Below are 20,388 nucleotides of genomic sequence, written 5' to 3' on the forward strand. Positions count from 1 at the left end.
GCACAGCCTAGAAAGTTCGGCTATGCCGCTTACCCTAGCAGTAGTAGGCTCTAAGCTATTGGCAACAGGAAGCTTGCCAGTGCATTAGAAAATGGGATTGAAGGGATCCCTGCCAAATAAAATAGCTAAGTAATAACAAATGTTAAAGAAGAGCCTTGGGGGTTGGAGGGAGTCCTGAGCTCACCGCTGAAGCACAATTCAGATCACCAAGCTTTTGCAGTCAATGCAGAAAGAATAATCCTAATTAATTCTTTGTGTCTTTCGTAAGACACAACGAATTTTATCTTTCTTGAGTGCTTGCTTTTTAATTAGTTATACATTGTTTTTTATTAATGTTACTATAGTATCTGTATACAAATGAGAAAATTACAATTGCTATAAAATAGGTATGGTGCACAGTATCAGATTTCAAGTTCAGGTAGAATTAATTCTGTATTTGTACTGTCCGCCCTGTTTATCAATCCATAATCACTGTTTCAGTGATTCTGGACAAATCAGTATTTTTTTCCCCTTTGATTTCAAAGAAAAAGAAACCTGCCACAAAAAAAGCCATAATTTCTTATTCTTCATGTGTTCAAAACTGATATATTGCTTCAGAGATACCTGTCATGACTTTAAGTAGATTTTGAGATAGTGCCATTCAAGTTTCATTTTCTCTTTAATCGTGGTCAGCAACTTAGAATTTATACCACAGTGCAACAAAAGGCTTTTAAATGTTAACAGCAGCAGGGGTTGAGAATGCCATCTTGCCTGGGTGGGGGGGGGAACCCTAAAAACTGACAAAATAAGTCAATCTAAACACACACACACACTAAACTTACTGCAGGAACTTTAAAAGCAAATAACCTTCCATGTCAATCTGCCGTTTAAACAAAAAGCTATGGTTTTTATTCTGCATCTCAAAATTGATCTGAAACTTACCATCAAAATCAAGGATGAAGTAGTTGAGGCTACGTATCACATATTTATGCTTATTCTTTTCTTGAATAAACTGAGTTTCAGATATTTAATATTTAACACATATACCTGTTTACGTGCAGGAGGGGAGGCTCATGGTATTCCTTCTAAATTATCCAAGTACCTAACAAATATAATTTGTTACCAAAAACTCTCTAGTTTTAACGCCTTTTATCGTGGTAAATGGGCATACATATTTCTGTACCTTGCTCAGGAACCTTGATTCATAGAACTGATTTGGTCCAAGCGATAAAAGTAGCCAAGTGGTAAAAGTAGTTGCAATGATCACATGGCCTTAGAGACGTATGACAGAGGTCACAAGAGGAACTCTCTGAAGGTTTTTCTTTCCCCCTCTCCCTCTACTATCAGTGTGTATAAAGAACACAGGACATGGGGTCAGAGAAGCTGGCGTGGAACTTGTTATATAGCCTTGACAAATACTGAATTGTCTGAGCCTCTCAGTTACCTCATCTATCTAATGGGACAAATAATATCTATTCTCAGGTGAAAGTACCTGACACATGGTAGGTACCCGTTAAAAGACATTGTTACACTTCATTATTACTTTTTTTAATGATAATAAAAGAAAAATCAACCTTATTAGTGCCACGGCATTCCCTTACTCCCAAACAGGTGACTTCAGCACCACAGGGAGAACAGCGACCAACCTGTTACTATGTAGATTTTCATATAATTCGCAATAATCCCATCTAAGGTGAAACACAGTCTTACACATCAACATGTAAACAAGTATTTATCATAAAATGAAGAAACCTTCAAGATATAAAATCCAGAAATAAATTTAAAGTAGAAGTGTATGGAGTGTGAAATGCTTCTCAAAATGTTAAAAGCTCTAATAAATATGATTTAAGCCAATGTGAATTTTTTCAACTTTGATTTTTAAATATTTAAATACATTTTTCATGATTGAAGGTTTAGGTGGGTTTCCTATAATTACACATATGCACAACTTTTAGAAATCACGATAATCTAACTAAAAAAAAATCATCTCACTATTAATGTTCATATCCGTTTAATAAAGACTTCCTGGGAACCAGCATATTGGTGTGTTATGGGAATGGAAACACAAACCAAAATTCCTTCCTTCAAGACCTTATATTCTGGTTTGGGAAGTGATGTACATACCTGTGACAATTGTTAAGTGGCAAGTTTGTTATTTGAAGAGCTAGGAAATCACCAAGAGAGTACGGCTGGGCCTTGGAAGATAATCTAACATCTGGGTATAACAAATCATAGAGTTTGCTTTTATTCTTTGATTAGACAAAGACTTTTTTTTTTTTTTTACAATTTCAGAGCATCCTTTTACTAAAATATACCCAAGTCTTCACTTCTTCTAAAAAGGTGGGAGAGTATGACATTCTTAAAATTATTGAGACTATAGCTGACCCTATTCTTCGTGAAGACTCTCTCCACCAGAAGCCTCTATTAGACTTACTTCTGAATGCACTTTTTACCCAAAAGGTCACAGCCAACATTCTAGAAACTTGAAAAAAAAAAAAAACAAGCAGAAAATTTTACCATAATACTAGTTTCTGTGTGTATATATGTAGTGGATGTGATGTTTCATTTCTATTTTTGCACTAAGCTTAACAGTTTTAAATCTCAGTTCCCTTTACCTGCAATGTAAAAACATTTTTAAAGGTTCGAATAAACCGCCTATATGTGCTTGAGTCACCTATTTCCTTCCTAAAGCTTATCTTGCTTTCACACAGCCTCATTTGCACATACAAGGTAATTCTCCTGCCCCCATGATCTGTTCATTCTAAAACACACCCAGGGACTCTTTGTATGGTTTATTTTTTCACAGATAACTTGACGAAAGTCTAAACAAAGATGTATTTCTGCTCTGGAGCATTAGAGACATGAAATTAAGAAGCTTCTACGAGGAAGGAAGAGGAAAAAATCCATCTGGGTCAACTAAAGGGAAATGTACAAACTTTGTAAAATATCTGTTATGGCCACTTAATTTTTTCTCAGACATATTCCCTTCATATCACATTTTATCATAAAGATACCCTGTCTGATAAGGTGGGCTGCTCCTAGCACATTTTATTAGAGGGGGGACATGTTAGATTTTACAGCATTTAAAAAAAAAAATTACAGCAACTTCCTTCTTATAGTTCTGTAGACTGAGAATTATAAATAATCATGATCTGTTCTCATAGTTATCTTATTATGAATGGCACGTATTTCTATAGGTTGACGAAACAGATCTCTGAGTTCAAATGCAGGACAACAATTGTATAGAACATTATAAAATAACATTTAATATCTTATCTCCTGCAGATTTTTCTCTTAACATATCTTCATTCCTATATGGGGAATTTGTAGTTAAAAACTTGATCAAATGACGCAGAAGCTTCTTGTCAATTAGTCACTGTTCTCAAGCAATGAATTTTAAGAAAATTGAGAGAGGAATCATTGTAAAGGATAATTTTGCTTTCCAAAATTTAATAATTTTAATTGATTAATTTACTTTACTATTTTCATTTACTATATTTATCACTCAATTATAATATAACTAGACAGGGGCTTCCCTGGTGGCGCAGTGGTTGAGAATCTGCCTGCCCATGCAGGGGACACGGGTTCGAGCCCTGGTCTGGGAAGATCCCACATGCCGCGGAGCAACTAGGCCCATGAGCCACAACTACTGAGCCTGCGCGTCTGGAGCCTGTGCTCCGCAACAAGAGAGGCCACGATAATGAGAGGCCCGCACACCGCGATGAAGAGTGGCCCCCACTTGCCACAACTAGAGAAAGCCCTCGCACAGAAACGAAGATCCAACACAGCCATAAATAAATAAATAAAATAATTAAATAAACCCAAAAGTTAAAAAAAAAATATATATATATATATATATAACTAGACATACATTTTCAAGTTTACCACTTCTCCCACCTTTGGGCCAATTAAACGACCTTTAGAAAATAAAAATAAAAAAACAGATTTTACCTAACGAAAATAAAATTCTTCAAGAAGTTGCAACCTTTCCATATAAATTTCCAGGTTACCTAATAAAAAATATCTCCTCGAATATATAAACGTATCTTGTAAGTCCATCCATGTAACATGGAAAAGTTTCTGATAATCAACAGTAATTCAATTTATCACACTGTGGTAACACTCCTCTAAAATATCCAGTTAAATTTCTAAATTCTTTAAAAATTCCCCAAACTATTTTCAAAACCCTACATAGTATCATGTAATTTCTGATGCCTCTTAACCTTAGTCTTCTACTTTTAATGGTAAATTATAGATTCTCATCATTTTTAAAAATGGGATAAATGTCAGGATTCTGATTTCTTGGTAAAACGACCAAGCTTTAAATATAATGCAGAAACAACAATTGGCTACTTTAAAAAAAAGACAACAGTAAAACCAATCATTACCCAAATAATATTTTATTTTAAATCACATACCACAGAATGGATAAACATACTCTATCTTAAGCAATATTATTTTTAAAATAACTTGATTTAAAAGTCTGACCCCCAAATTCTACTTTATGTTATGATTATGTGTCGTCACACACAAAGAGCATAATTAACCACAATTAACCTTTTCAACTTTACTGCAAACTCCTTCAGCCCAAGGACTATTCTCTATTCACCTCCCCCAACCACCTCCCCCTCCAAGAAATACACATCACAATTCCTAGCATTATGCTGGAACACAGTACGACCTGGGTTATTAACTATTTGTTTGTTCTAATTAAAGAGAGGGTAAGTCCTCAGTGACCTAAGAATCAAATAGCAGAAACAGGGCCACCAAATTTTCATCCTAAATTTATCACTCACTTGCTGTTTGATGTTAGTTGACACTTGGCTTATCCCTATATGTATTTGACTATTCTTACAATTGAAACGGAGAGATTAATAGCCCAAAATTCCTTTTAAAAATTAAAAGAAAGACTGATAACATATTTTATCATTACAAATAAAAGTTCCTGCAATCTTTAACAAAGCCAGTCTGTCTCTCCCTCTTTCTTTCTTTCTCTCTTTCTCCCTCTTTTCTTGTCACGTCTTGTCACGTCTTGATACTCACTGAAGAAGAGGCTCTGGAATACCTGAGCAAAAAACACCATGATAGCTCACATTTGATTAACTAACCCGACGTAAACACCCAGTCTCCGAAATAAGAGATAGTTAGGACCTTGAATGAAGATGAGCACAGCTTTAGGCTATGACCCACACTGGCCCATATCATTGGTTTTTAAGATTTTGTTGACCTCTGATAGATCGAGAGATAAAATGGAAAGTGCCATTCCAGCATTTCTTTGATGATTAGTTGACCTATGTATACACAGCACCTTTATTAAAGAAATGAATTAAGTATACAAGCACCTTGTGTGCTAGAGGAGTTGATAATAAGAACAGGACAGAGAATAGTGGCAGATGCTCACAGATGAACTACTGGAGACATTATTTCCTCTAGGTTTTAGTGGTGACATCTATGAGGTTGATACAGCCTCAATCAGTGTAAGCTCACACTTTTCACAAGACCTGCTGAGTTTTCTATGCAATATTAAATGGAATGGACTAAGCATGCTTCTTTTCCTTTTCTTACTGGAAAAAAAAAATCCAAAAACCCTAATCAACATGCAACTGCTTTGATGAAAGAAACTAGCAATTTTTCAAAATCTACTTAATCATGGATTTAAAAAAAAGTCTGGATCAAGTACTTTTTTTTTTAAATAAATTTATTTTATTTATTTATTTTTGGCTGCATTGGGTCTTTGTTGCTGCGCGCAGGCTTTCTCTAGTTGTGGCGAGTGGGGGCTACTCTTCATTGCGGTGCGCGGGCTTCTCACTGAGGTGGCTTCTCTTGTTGCGGAGCACAGGCTCTAGGCACACGGGCTTAGTTGCTCCGCGGCATGTGGGATCTTCCCGGACCAGGGCTCGAACCCGTGTCCCCTGCCTTGGCAGGTGGATTCTTAACCACTGTGCCACCAGGGAAGCCCTGAATCAACTACTTTTTGACTTTTAACTCCAAAGTCAGAACATTTTACCAATTTGAAAATGCTTCCCATGCATTCTAATTGTAAAACTGTAACCCATTTTTCTACTCTTTTCTACTTTCTTCAGAAGAGCCTAAAAAGTTCCTGGATTAAAAGAGGGCATTCCTAAGAATGATGATAGTGAGCTCAGGTACTAACAAAGAGTCTTTTAAAAATGATATTTCGATTGTCTTCAGTTTTCTAACTCATTATTTTCTTTACAATGGTAAATTTGCTTGAATTTTGTCTGTCCAATTAAACACTTTTCAATGACATCTATTTGTAACTTTCCTTTAAAATTCTCTGTGAGCCCTACTTCCTGATTCTTTTAAAGCTGTCTGCTCATCAGCTCTAGAGGACTGTGTTGGTTTTGCCTGTCTAGCCCTTTCCCCCTGTTTAGGTGCAGAACCCTCCTCTCTGTAATGAACCCGCACCATGCACTTCCCATGGGGCTGAGCCCAGCTGCCTCACTGACCCAAGCACACACAGCGGTGGAGATCTGTCCCAGCCCCTGCCCAGCTGGAGTCATTACTCTCCCTGGATACAAAATTATTTTAGGGGTAAGCACATGATGCAAGCAGAGCCAATCAGATTCTTCCTAAAAATTTGCTGTTTGGATAAGGAGTGGACTTTCTCTTCTTTTTAGATTATGAGCCAAGGGGATACAGGCTTCAAAATACCAGCAGCTATCCCCCTATCAGACAGAGGAAACCCACTAAGAACAAAGCTAGCATTTGTAGAGAAGCAAACCATAAAGACTAAGAAATCATCGTATTATATCATGTGAGCTTCTGGATCAAACTGGGCCAGTTTTATGAGCCAATATACTCCCTTCATATTTAAGCTCTTTGGAGTTGAATTTCTATCACCTGCAGTTGAGAAACTCCTAATTGAATCACCATCCATAGTTCTTATTTTATTGCTTTACCATGTTGTTCCTCTACCTTATTCCTTCCTTTTGAGGGGCGAGGGGGGCCTGGTTCCTATAGTATCCAGGGTCTTTTCATAATAGATGGGCCTCTATTCCCATCTTCCTATTTCTCAGATCCCTAGATAACTTGAAAAAAAAATGAAGAATGAAGAAATCCACCAAGTTCATCATTTATTTTGGTAAGTAAATTTACCAAAATCCTGCTGGCTCTGTTTTCCTAGATGCTTTCTTTGTACATGTCTCTCTGTCTCTAATCTCTTCAAAAATTTAAAAAATTTTTATATTTTGTATATATAATCCACCTCACTGCTCTATTCCTAATGATTAAAAACACTTACTGTAGTTTTAATACTTCTCTAAAAACAAGAAAAATAAAGAAGTCCTTCCCTCTCGCAGCTGATATACAAAAAGATGGAAGATGATTTTTAATGTTAAAGGGAATATTCCAGTAAAAAGCCCCCAAAAGAATAAAATACAGAGAAATAACTGCTCTAGGGCTGATAATTTTCTACTACTGAGTTTAGCTATCATACAAATAATATCTAGGATTTACACTATTATGTAATAGGTTAAATAGTAATCAGCTTGGAATAAGGTCATGCCTCTACCCCAAACATCAACTATCACTGAGGAAGATTTCCCTGTTTGTTGAAGATCTGATGCCTATTAACACAATGACTCTAAGATTATTCCCACCTCTGTAAATAGCATGTTTTTAAATAGATAAATTCTCAAACTAACAAAGCCAAAGAGCAAGTCACTGAAATGATTCTAGACCGTTTTCTGCTCCTTTTATAGTATTAAACCTTTGAATTGTGTTGCTATTAACTAAGAGTTCTCCTGTCCATTTCATTACACCTTGTAGACTGTGGAGAGTATATTATTTCACTTAAAAGCTGACTTTGAGATAACTGGTATAAACGTGATTATATACCTGGACTCCACTTTGATGCCTTTTTTTTTTTTTTAAAGAAGCCCTCTTCTTTCTTTCTTTTTTTTTTAAGAAGCTCAAGCTGCATGGATGGACCTAGAGATTGTCATACTGAGTGAAGTAAGTCAGGAAGAGAAAGACAAACATCATATGATATTGCTTATATGTGGAATCTAAAAAAACGGTACAAATGAACTCATCTACAAAATGGAAATAGAGTTACAGATGTAGAAAATAAACTTATGGTTACCAAGGGGTAAGGGGGGGGAGGGATAAATTGGAAGATTGGGATTGACATATACACACTACTATATATAAAATAGATAGCTAATAAGGACCTACTGTATAGCAGTCAATACTACTCAATACTCTGTAATGGCCTGTATGGGAAAAAAGTCTAAAAAAGAGTGGATATATGTATATGTATAACAGATTCACTTTGCTGTACACCTGAAACTAACATGACATTGTAAATCAACTATACCCCAATAAAAATTTTAAAAAATTTAAACCACTAAAAAAAAAAAAAAAAAAAAAAAGGAAGCTCAAGCTAGTTGCATGGATCCTGTAAGACTTTGTAATTAAAAAAAAATATGATTGAAATCAGAAGATTCAGGCTTAAATTTCTGTTCTACCATCTATGTATGTAGTTTTTGAATTTGGACATGTCAGAAATTTCTGAGTCTCACATCCCTCAACTGACAAATGGGATGAAATCTAGGTCACAGAATTATTGTGTGAATAAATGACTCAATATATGAAAATATACCTTGTAAAATATACAGTAGGATACAAATATCAGTTATTTATATATACATAGCACACACACATATTTGTTTGGGTCAAGAGAATACTTTTGGAAAAGGTTAATTTCAACTGAATACAAAAGGTTAAGGATGATTTAGTTATAAGCTTGATCAAAAGTTTTCTCTTATCAAGTAGTGGAATGCAATGACAGACACTGAATGCCTTTAGAAAGGCAGAACTGAAGAATTATATTACAGTTGCAGGGAGTACTGTAAGGGAAAATGTAAGACACATTCACATACAAAATGAGTGAACTAAGCATGAAGGTGAGAATACGAATGACTGTGACACACAAGCCCCTACTCTTGCTCCAAGTCAGTGTATTGTCCTAAAAATCTGTAACTAACTCTCTAGGCAATCAGGAAAATGGAAATAATACCAGTTGGGCAATCTCCACTTAAAATTTTTCTTTTATTGCTATAGGATGCATGGCAATTTGTTTGTCATTCTCCACAAGAGACAGAGCCACCACACCCTTGAAAAGACCATGTTTATAGAAATCTGGAAACACAATTTGCATTCAGTTAGAAGTAGCTGTCTAACGGTGACAGGATAGAGTTCATATTTTGCCACCAATAAAGATCTGAAATAGGAATGCCATTTTTCTAGTTGAAAGTCATTTAGGAAAGGTCTGGGCAGTTCTGTCTACATTTAGACTAGGTCAGTCAGTTACAGCTGAGGATGGAAGTAAGAACCGTAACTCTGAACTTCACCAGTGGACCAGCAGATCTGGTCCAATCTAATCAATACATAGCACAGCGCTATTCCCAAGGCAACATGTTGTATCTGATTATAACAAATGTCTCTGCAGACAAAAGACATTTTTTTCCTTCAGCTAGCTCTTTTAGGTGTCAAATTAAAGACTGAATTGTTCATTTCATTCAGAAATTTCAAAAAGGACTTCTTGATAAGTTCCTTTCAAATGCAGTCTTAGCTGAGAATATATAATATTTTGGAAAAGACAGTGATTTCTTGGCATACAACTTTCAGCACCACCATTTAGACTGAAAATCATCAACTCCTTTCCTCCTCCAACAATAAGGATATTTTCTTATGTTGTTCAAATAAAATGGTAGGACTCCCTTGATTTCCATTTTCTTCAAAGACACACGCATTTTTCAGGTACTGGCTCTCTTCCGTCTATAGAGGAGACCATCTAAAGCAAGCCTGTGCTAAATGATTCACATTCATTTTCTCATATTAGGCTTCTCAATATAGTTTGAGATAAACAAGGTTATACAGACAGAAACTGAGTCTTAAGGACATTAAATAAATTGCCTAAGAATACACAGTAATTAACAGCACTAGTATTTAGACTTAAGGACATGAGTCCATCTGACGTCTGTGTTCTTTTCATTCCCCCTCACCACCTGTCACGCTTTGATGGGTAACATAAAGATTATATGGGCTCAGCTGGTTCAAAGCAATGCATTGACCTTAATCTGCCACACATACACCCAATCCACTTTGTATCAGAGACTACTTTTCCGCCCATTCACAGCATCTCATTCCTTTTCATATTAAAGGCTTTTTTTGTTTTGAGGCAACAAAACCTCATGCATTACGGCAGGCTAGCGTACTGCCTGGGTTTGAATCCTGCTTGTGGGACTTTAGACAAAATACATCAGTTTCATCATCTGAAAAATGGAAGACGGTTTTATGGGAACCATGAATCAGCATTCATGTAAATCACCTTGCGCAGTGCCTGGCACAAAGTGAGCCTTCAATAAAGATTTGCTGTTACTACTATTATTATTTGAAACATATATTTCAATTATTTAAGACTGTTTTCCAGAAACTTCTCTTCATTTTCTTTCCTATTACTATTCATTAGACTTCCCATTTTTGTTTCTCTCATTTTTATATTAAATTGGAATGGATGGGGCTTAATTCAGTAAAGTGGTTGGTAAAACAATTGTATTTTTTATAGCATTTGACAAAATTGTCTGCAAAATGGGGTCACCAGCAGCTGGCAATTCAGACAGAAATCATTAAGGTTTGTTTGTTCTAAACAATCCATTTACTTTTTTGCTGATGCTGTGTAAAGGAGGAACAAGACAGTCCTACTGACTGTTTTATAAATTTCAAGTTCTTTTCTACAACCTGTCACTTACGTGTAATAGGACACTCATTTAGCAAATTATTTATGTGTTTTAAGTCACAGATGCCTCATTTACAAAAGAGTAAAATAAAATAAAGGAAAATAATGCTAATCTTTACCAGGAGATTATTATAAGAAACTTTAAAAAAATTTATAAATTAACAACTCTAAAAAGAGTGAAAGTGTAATGCAAATTCCCAAATTCAAAAAGGAAGTAGTTAAAATTTGCCTTACAAAGGGAAGGATTAGTAACTTTGCTATTTCACCAATATTTATAAAATGCTAGGAAAAATAAATAGAAAGAGGGCAAAAATGATACAGCGTTTGTAGATGAAACATAAATCTCTTAAACTCTCCAGTCAAGAATGATTTCTGAATCGTTACAGTGATTTATTAAAAAAATTTTAGATTAGAAAAATATTTTTCAAAATTTCTGACTAGCATTTCATGACATGGGAAAAACACTTATGGTACATTAAATAGATAGAAGGTGGAGAAGTAAAAAGCCAGAAGGAAGAATACTGATTTGAAGAAAATATACTAAAATACTAGCAATAGTATTTTGGATAGGTAGGTAGGCAATTTTAATTTTCTTCTTTTCGTTTTTTTTCTACTCCAATATGAGTTACAGAGGAGAAAAGGAGAACTTGAAGGGCTGCAGTGATCAGGGAAGGATACCGCAGAAGACAGCTGGCATAACAGACAAGGTTCTGAGCAGGGCCATGAACATGAACTACCACTGATAAACCCTCCCAAGATTTACCCAGAGGTGAGATGTTCTCACAACCAGCACTGGCAATTAAGGGGACGTTTCCCTATAAAGGTGTGCACATTTGTACCGAAAGAACTGAAAAGTAATAAGGCTCTCTCACCCTTTTTTAACACCGACCCCCAAAGCACACCAAATCATTCTAATACACAACAGGTTTGCTGAATCCATACTACTTCAGAAAGGGTTTTCAAAATTTACTTTACAAAAAACACCAATGTCAACAGTTCAAAGAATGGAGGCCACACAGACATGATTACATTGTAATAGCACAGGTTGCTTTTCACATACGGGGATTTACACGTCTCCTTTCTGGCTGAAACACAGTGAAAAGAAACCTCTTCAGGGCTGATTATTTCTGACCCGTGTGAACTTATTCAAGGCCTCTGACTCTTTTATATATTTTGAATTTTTAAGTCCAGTTTATTGCGATTGCCGGTTCCTCAAGTTTCAGCTTCAGCCTTTACTAAGCTGTGTTTCCGTCACAACTCTGCTCCAGTGCAGAATTCCCCTGAATGCAGCCTTTGGATGAGCTGAGTACCTCATGCTGCTCTCACTGTTCTCACCAAGACTAGCCTTAGGATCCTGCCACTATTGGTTTATATTTCCAAAGTACAGAGTATATTTTCATGAGATTAAAAAATGTATTCATACTAACACAACATTGTAGAGCAACTATACTCCAATAAAATTAATTAAAAAAAAAAACCTGGCCAAATCATAGAGTCTATTTAAATATCTTATTTCCATGGAAAACAGGGTAAATAAATAAACCAAAGCTTTATAAATGGAAGCAAATATTGTACTGTACCCTATACTATGAGTTGGTGGAGAAAAACGTTTTTCAAGTCTCTTGTAGTCATTTGTGAGTGAACTTATCAAAATTAATGACACGCACACTCCATGCATGAAGTATATCACTCTTTCAGGGACATGATTAAATTTCATCTCCTGGATCACTGGGAAAGGGAGGGCATGAATCTTTCAGTGGTGTACAAGGGGATGATCGCTTATTTCCTGAATTTTTCTTCCTCCTCCAGTTATGATTTGGCACAGGAATTATAGAAGTTGTGTCTCTTTTATTACGTGTTTACTTACTTCTGGGACAAAACAAAGCTGTGCTCTTAAGTTATCACAAATAGAATTCAACCGTAGAGAAAAAATAAAAAGTATTCATTAATCAATTCAGCAGTATTTACTGAGAGCTCACCATGAGTGGGGAGTGACGTATGGTACACTGAAATATTTTAACATAAAGGTACACAAAGTCTTCGTTCTTACTTTTAAATCTTTACCAAATATAAGGAACTAATTCTGCTGAGAGTTAGAGATCAGAGGCAGATTTCAAAATTATTTCTCTCTCAACAGTAGTATTGCAGTGAATAGAAATGTAAACTGAGAGATTCATTTCAGTTCCCTAAGTATTTCTTCCATTCCCAAACTACTCGGATATGCTTAAGGATCGCCTCCATTGCCCCATTAATGATAGCATGAAGGGTTCCAATTACAAGAGTTTCAATAACTTTCTTCAATGAATCATGCAGGGGAGAAATTATTCCCAGACAAAAGGCCAGAAAGAAAACCCTAGTATTTGCTTTTATATAATAAACACTCAAAAATAGAACACAAAGCTCATCATGATTCCTCAGTGCTGGTTAGCTAAAATCTACATAATTATACTAATCTTTTTGTAAGTAGAATTAAATAACAAATATCCAAACTCCCCAGAAGGGATTATCATTTTGGAGTATGTAATGAGTGTCCTTAGGGGAAGCCAATCTAGTCCTAGCATTTCATTTCCTGTTGATCTTACTAGATTGTTGCCATCAGGGCAGTTAAACGATGCTTTATCTGGCTAAAGTATAGCCAAAACATCAACCTTCATGCAATAAAAAATACGTGTACTTTGTTTCGTTACAGCCTGGGTACCACCAACCCAAAGGGAATGGTCTTAGAACCAAACTGGATATTTAAACAGACTGGGAAAACTACTGAAGTTGCCAAAAGTAAATACTTTCTTTTCAAGTATTTTCTACCATGCTGATAGCCAAAGGATATTGTTCATTAAACACACTCTCCAGGCTGGAACAGAATAATTGGGAATATCTATGTACTGAAGAGCTTATCAAACTGAGAATGAGCTTTAAATAAAGAGCTAAAATCAGGGAGAGAAAGACTGGAGTTATAAGTTTTATTTTCAAGGTCTGATAAATTCCTCTGTTGCATATCAAAATTTAATTCTACGCTCTTCACAATTTATCAGTATCAAAACTATTTTTACTAGTCCTTGCTAACTTCTTAAGTTCCCCTGACACGGCACAAAGCACCAATCAAGCTAACAGTTGTATACCTCCATAAACGCAAAGCACATTTCACATTAAACACAGGAAAACTAATCTGAGATCTTGCCTAGGGACTTGCTTTCAAACATTTTCATAATTAGTCACTTGCTATAGAATTTGAATTGAGGGCATCTATGTATAGTTTCCTTACTCCATCACAGCAGACTTTATATGAGAACTGAGGTGCTTTGGAACAGAGGCCCCAAACAGCTGGGTATCATGCCTTAGGCAGTTGCTGAAGGCATCAAGACACACTTAAAAAAAAAAAAAGAAAAGAAAAGAAACAAAAAACAACCCACAATGTTCTCTATTGCTCACCCAGAACTAGGCCTCAGAGGCTACGTGGCTATTTTCCAATATTTGAAGACATTACATTATCCTAAAACTACTATATATGTGGTATCTTTTAATATCCATATGTATTCCAGGGGGAGGGGATATCTGGCCGACCCCATCCGTAGCAGGAGGTCATTTCTATTCCAAACAGCAAATACCATTCTGTTCCCAAACTTGATACCCCATCCCTCAATAAGGGCAGGGGAGAGACATGAACATAATCTCTGGAAGCAGATAACTGTCTTGGGTTAAAAACTAGTGAACAGAATATATAAATATACTTACATGAAGAAGTATTTGCTCCTTCTGTTGATACTGATATTCTAATGGGAGACTCTATAAAACATAAAAGTGGAATGAAGCTTTATTGAGTCATGCCACTTGGATTCTTAAATTAGAAATTTTGCCAGGCTTGGGTATCATCTAGAAAAAGAGGCCTAGAAAATGGTGCAACAGAAAAGCTGAAAGCATCTCAAAGTCAAAGGAAGATATATGCAATATTCAAAGACCACAAAGGAATGTTTCTGTAGGCCAGACCCAAAGACTTTAGAAAGAGATGCAAAAGGGGCTGGTCCATCTGCAAAGATACCCCCAACACACCAACTGTTGTTCCAATTTCCTAAAACCACTACTCTGAACAGATCCACACTCCAGGTGAGACAGATAATTCCTTCTCTTAGGTTGGTCTTGATTTTAAGAAACATGAAACCAAAGAAAACAATCCCCATTTTCAAAGAGAGAATGAAAGGCAACTTTCATGCTTAGAGGGGGAAAAAAAAAAAGAAGAAGAAGAAGAATGACAATATTTTCAGGCGAACTGCTCTGCATAAACATCTTGGCCAAACATGGTGCTGACTAAAGTCCATGCAAGGTCCACTAGAGCAATTACTTCAGGATTGAATAAAACGTGCTAAATAAATTCATAATACAGTCATTGGGGATGTACAGTAGCATGACTCTCTTAGGTAGCAAGGATAAAGGAAGGAAAACCAGTACTTAAGTAAAGCAGAGCATAAAACATACCTCATGCAGAAAAAAAGCATGGGACCTAAGGGTTTTTATGAATAAGAAATAAGAACAACTCAGTATCAAAAAAGGATTCTTTGCAACCAGAAATTCAGCAACCAGAAAGTTATAAAGATTCAAGTCATATCAGAAAGTAATAGTTACAGTCACTCCAAATTCCCAAGGCAAGCATTCCATGAATTTAAAAGCTCAGGTTTGTAACAGCATCTACTGGGTTCGGATAATGAAGTCCTTACATTAAAGAAATGCCAGAGTGAAAGGTGAGGAAATTCAGAAACTCTACAAATTTTTTTTTTTTCTTTTTCTCTCCCTCTCTCCCTTCTCTCTCTTTTTTTCTCTTTCTATTACTCAGAAAAGTAAGATTCTCTTAAACTCCAGGATCATTCCACCTTACAACACACATACTTACATCTTAGTAATGACAAATAAATATGCCCTCAATACGGCCAAAGAGGTCTAGGACATAGAGAAAGTTAGCTTTTATGATTTTGTACAATGGCTTTGAAGGGAAGAGGCTAAACTGGGGAAGGTAAGCTAGAAAATGGCTGTGTTAGATCACATGGCTTCCAAGAGCTTCAACAAGGTAGAGGCCATAATGAAAAAAAAAAAATCAATGAAGCCAAAGCATTAACTATGGGGTAATGAAAAGAATACTGAGCTTGAAGTATCTGCTCTCCCACTTGCTGAGATACATGACTCAACATTTCTACTGCTTCAGTTTTCTGATTTGTAAAATGAAGAAAAATACTGCCTTGTTTCACAAATCTGTTGTGATTATCAAATGAGACGTAAAAATCTTTGTAAACTGTGAAGTATCATGCGAAAAACAAGTTATCATCAAACCTCTGAAGTGAGTTCTGAATCTAGGTCTCCAAAAACTTGTTCTCAATTAAATGTTTATTTTTAAATATTCTAAGGTTCTGTTAACTATAGAACTGCAGAGGTTAAGAAAAAGTAAGAAAAAAACTTAAATTCACAGTAGATGAATTACATTCACAGCTAGTGGAGAAATCAACGAATTAGGGTTATACATGTGTTTAGTAGAGTTGGGTTTTAAGTAGCGAATATATGCTCAGACCACAACTGCTATCAGCAAATATTGTAGGCAAGTGACAAACAAACGAAAACAAACCAAAAAGAACCCAAAAAACAAACAAAAAAAGCAACAGCATTTTAAAAAGTCAGGCCTATAACAGTGTTTTTGTTCAAGTTTAGTGACCCACAACTGATCATTAAGAGCCCAAAGGTCAGAGGTCAGACACTGATACATTATCCAGGAATAAACTCTGATGGATGAATGAAGGCAGAGACAGCTAAGAGAAGCACCTAGAAAGATACAAAAACTGAAGTTACAACCCAGATGCCTCTTTTCCTGGTCTAACGTCCTTAAGTTGTATCTAGGTTTCTTTTCCTCATGCATGCCTCTTGGGTCCAAGTTCAGACACACAGCAAGAACTGGACTCCTTTAAGTAACATCCAAAAAGGCAGACTGAGCCGGAGAAAAATACTGGAGCAGAAAACAAGAGCAGCTGAAATGTGGATGCAGAAGGGGTTCTGATTAGTAGAAGGAACAGCCAGCTGTGATGCCTGTCGTTCTGGTTAGTAAAACTTGACGAGCTCATTTTCCTTACCTGAAGACACATACGCTGTCTCAGTTGAGGCTGGCATGCCAGTGATGATCTCTGCAAAAAAGAAAAGGTGATAGGACATTATGATGTACAGTCAGGAGGCTGGGAGCCAGTTCCACAGCCTTCCTTCAAATAAAAAATGTGTGTAAAGGAAGAAAGTACTGCAAGGGGATGATGAAAGCCCAGGCCTCATCCATACAGAGAGTGAGAAACGCAAAAAAAAAAGACTATCCAGATAAGTAGTTCTTCTTTCTTGGGCAAACAGCGTGAGATGGGCTGTGACAGAATAATTAGGAAGAATTCCCTGCCCCCACTGGGGTCAGTGAAGAAGAATATATAGCAAAGAGTCTGGGGGCTCCTCTTCAGAAAGGAAGACAGAAACGGCAAAACCAAGAAAAATCAAAGCTGGAAGATCAAAACTGTGGTCAAAATTTTTAAATATTAGATCTTTGGAGAATTACATTTCTGTCCAAACCAAAAGCAAGTCATGTTTCTAGTTGGGATTGATGAAAAACATCAAGTTCTGGTATCAAACGCTACATAAAATTGCCAGTGGTAATCAAGATGGGTGTCTTATCATTTCAGCTACTCAGAGCAGGGCACAGAGCAAGTAGGCAGCTCCCAACTCAAGGAAATGCAGAATTAACCTGTACACTTCTGGATGCACCATTATCATGGGAATTGTGACGGTACTGTTCAAACTTTGACTTGTCTTCTTACTGCCTTTATGAGGGAATAAAGGATGAATACATTGTCTAATTCTGTATTCATCCAGTCCTTCCAAAACGGGCTTCAGTTCGTTAGAATCTAATGTTTTCTGTGAGGCATAGGTTTATTGGACGTAGAGATGCAATGGTGGATATTATTCAGCTTTCACTGTGTGTATAATTATTGTCAAATGATTTACTATTTATTAACCAGGACAAAAACAGAAGTTGAATCTGTTGTGATATATATATTACGAAAGTTACTAGATCCTACTAAAATCCTAAGTATGTCATATATTATCATTTTATGTTGGAATTAATAGCCTGTTAATCATGGAGTTGGAAATGTTCATGATCAGTATAATCATCTTTAAATATAGTTATGACCACTTAGGGCTTCCATGATAGAACTAGTCTAGTAGGTAAGATGAATTAATTTAAGTGGCAATATTTCTTCAAGCTGAGAGGCTCTAGGGGTAAATGGTTTAGTGGAATTGGAAAAAAAATGGCATGTGAGATTCAGCAGGATATTTAAGAATAAGCATCAAGTTAAATATGAGTATATATAAACATCAGAAATATATCTTTAGTAAGACCAGTTTGTGTTTTTTCTCATGCAATTTAAATATGGACGGTCCTCTCTAATGAAGCATTAGGAAGACAAACGATTCAAGGTGCAAGATTATTATCAAGCCACCAGTCGCCTACATCGGCTCTTACACCCACTAAAAATGGGATACAGTGAAAAGAATCAGCACGTGAGGGTGTATGATGTCCTTGGGACTTTCACAAGCAGCAGGCATTAAAGAGGATATTCTGAGTTGGTGCTATGGCGTACCTGTGTCTGAAGTGGCTACAACTAGCTTTCTTCTTATGGGCTGTAGAAAATGATACGGTTTTTCTTCGGGGAAAATTTAAACAGATAGAAACATTTCTATCAAAGATTCACAGCATTTGTCTTTCTCTATGAGTAGCTAGAAGAAGATCCAAGTTTCCAAGCAAGTACCCACATTGGGAGAGATGCTTTCTCATTCTGTTCACGGCACTCATCAATGACACAACAGCCAGACTGAAGTAAGAAGCTCAGGGTCATAAGAACTGGGCAAAAATCCCCATCCTGGTATGAGTATCAAGACTCTTTTCACATTTATTTTTGACAAACTAAGTAGCCCCCTGTGACCTTCCAAAAAATAAACAAAACTAAAACCCCAGAATCAGAGCTATTCTATCTCCAGCATAAAAGATCTCAATGGGAAGAAAGGTTAACCATAACATTTCCTTGTTTCATTGAATGATACATAAAAATACCAGAACAGGAGGTTAGTACAAAAATGTATCTACATGTAGACAACTTAAAATAACCTCCCTTTCTAAAATTCGAGTTTATCCTGGAGACCTTAAAAATATCTTTAATGATTATGGTTCAAATAAAAAACTTTTGAATTATCTTGGGGGTAATACAAGCTCAGAACTTGTATACTTCTATACGAAAAGAATCTTGCTAATAAGAAAAGTTAATCTTTTTGATTAAAACCACTCAGCAAACATTTTTATGTGTTTTGGATAGAATTCATAGATTGAGAAAACAACCTTTTGTTAAAAGGGTGATTGAAATTAATTTTGTTACAATTACAGATTTTAAAAAAATTATCAAGTCCTGAAATCTCCTTGATGTTTATTTAAGCAACACATCTTTCCCCTTAGTAATTTGGTATATTAAATTTGTTAAATTTATAAAGGACACCCCCTCCATTACTGCAAATTAATAGGGATTTAGAATCATCAAGAATTGAATACAGCTGAGCAATTTATGCTGAGTAGGCAAGGAAACATATGGAACATTAGTTTATTTGTAATGTTCGAGTGCTTTTTTAATAAACTGGATCTGTTCTCAAGAAAAAGTGGCAGCGCCTGAAAAATAACACCTTCTGGAAAGGAATTTTTCTAATTATTATGTATGCATGGCTTGTTTGAGATTTCATCATGAGCACAATATACTAAACATAACTATTTAGCAAAATACACATAAACAAGTACAAGCATACATATGTCTGTGTGAATTTAAATATCCAATTATGTGACTCTTTATTATTCTAAAATCACAGGTCATTATTGTGTCTTCAAAAATTGTGATCAAGTCATTTTTTTTAAGATTTAAGATGGGCATACTTATTAGCACTGGTAAAAATGACTTTGAGCATCTGAATAAGATCTTGCTCATAATCAGAGCTTAGTCTTAAGCAACTGAGAAATTTTGAAATTAACAAATGGTGTAGAGGCAGGATGGATACCATGCACTGAAAAGACAGCTCTTTTCCACTCATATTACTCTTCCTTATTACACTTCATGGCAATCCTACATAATGCAACATACATGGAGACCGCTATACAAACTATAAAACATATTTTATGTGCTTCTTAGTATAACTATAGGTTGATCACCAATATCATGGCATTTCTAACAACACTGTCAATGTGGGTTACCCACATGAGCTAATTTTTTAAAGGGCCAATTGATATATTAATCAAATTTTGTGGAAATATTTTTTTCTGCTCACCTAAAATGAAACAGATATTTTATTGCTAGCAGCCCAATTGCTCCTATGGGATCTTGGATCTCACTCAAATGATTTTTCTCCTGATTAAAACAAGAAAACCTAGTAGAAGATATGATTGATTAGTTGTATATTCTGCTGTATTAATCTTTTAAAAGACAGCAGTACTTAATTAATTTGAAAACCAGTTACGTCTATTATTCTCTTCCCTAATCTGCTGCCCAGGAGTTTTTATAGAGCTTCTTAGCTAAGAATTAATGACTAAATTAAGGTTTCCTCTA

The 20,388-nt window shown here is 35.8% G+C and overlaps 2 protein-coding genes across 9 annotated transcripts in view; both read right to left on the reverse strand.

The window, feature by feature from the left end:
- Positions 1-14,457, reverse strand: part of LOC309651736 (uncharacterized protein) — a 29,602-nt gene extending 15,145 nt beyond the window's left edge. The window contains exon 1 of the mRNA XM_082444722.1: positions 1-14,457. This exon is cut by the window's left edge and continues 15,145 nt beyond it. The gene's annotated coding sequence lies outside the window, so the exon portion shown is untranslated.
- NRG1 (neuregulin 1) overlaps positions 1-20,388 on the reverse strand; it is a gene marked incomplete at its 3' end in the record, with an annotated part of 224,649 nt that overhangs the window by 137,713 nt on the left and 66,548 nt on the right. For 6 of the 8 annotated variants that reach the window (XM_082444634.1, XM_082444632.1, XM_082444633.1 and 3 more), the window contains exons 4-5: positions 16,849-16,899; positions 14,477-14,527 (exon numbers count right to left, since the gene is read on the reverse strand). The exons of the other annotated variants lie outside the window; for them this stretch is intronic. In XM_082444634.1, coding sequence (XP_082300760.1) covers positions 14,477-14,527; positions 16,849-16,899 — 102 coding nt within the window. The remainder of the gene's footprint in view (positions 1-14,476; positions 14,528-16,848; positions 16,900-20,388) is intronic. 8 annotated transcript variants of the gene reach the window in all.

Source organism: Balaenoptera physalus, assembly GCF_965194825.1.
Source record: "Balaenoptera physalus genome assembly, chromosome: 21".
NCBI lineage: Eukaryota > Metazoa > Chordata > Mammalia > Artiodactyla > Balaenopteridae > Balaenoptera > Balaenoptera physalus.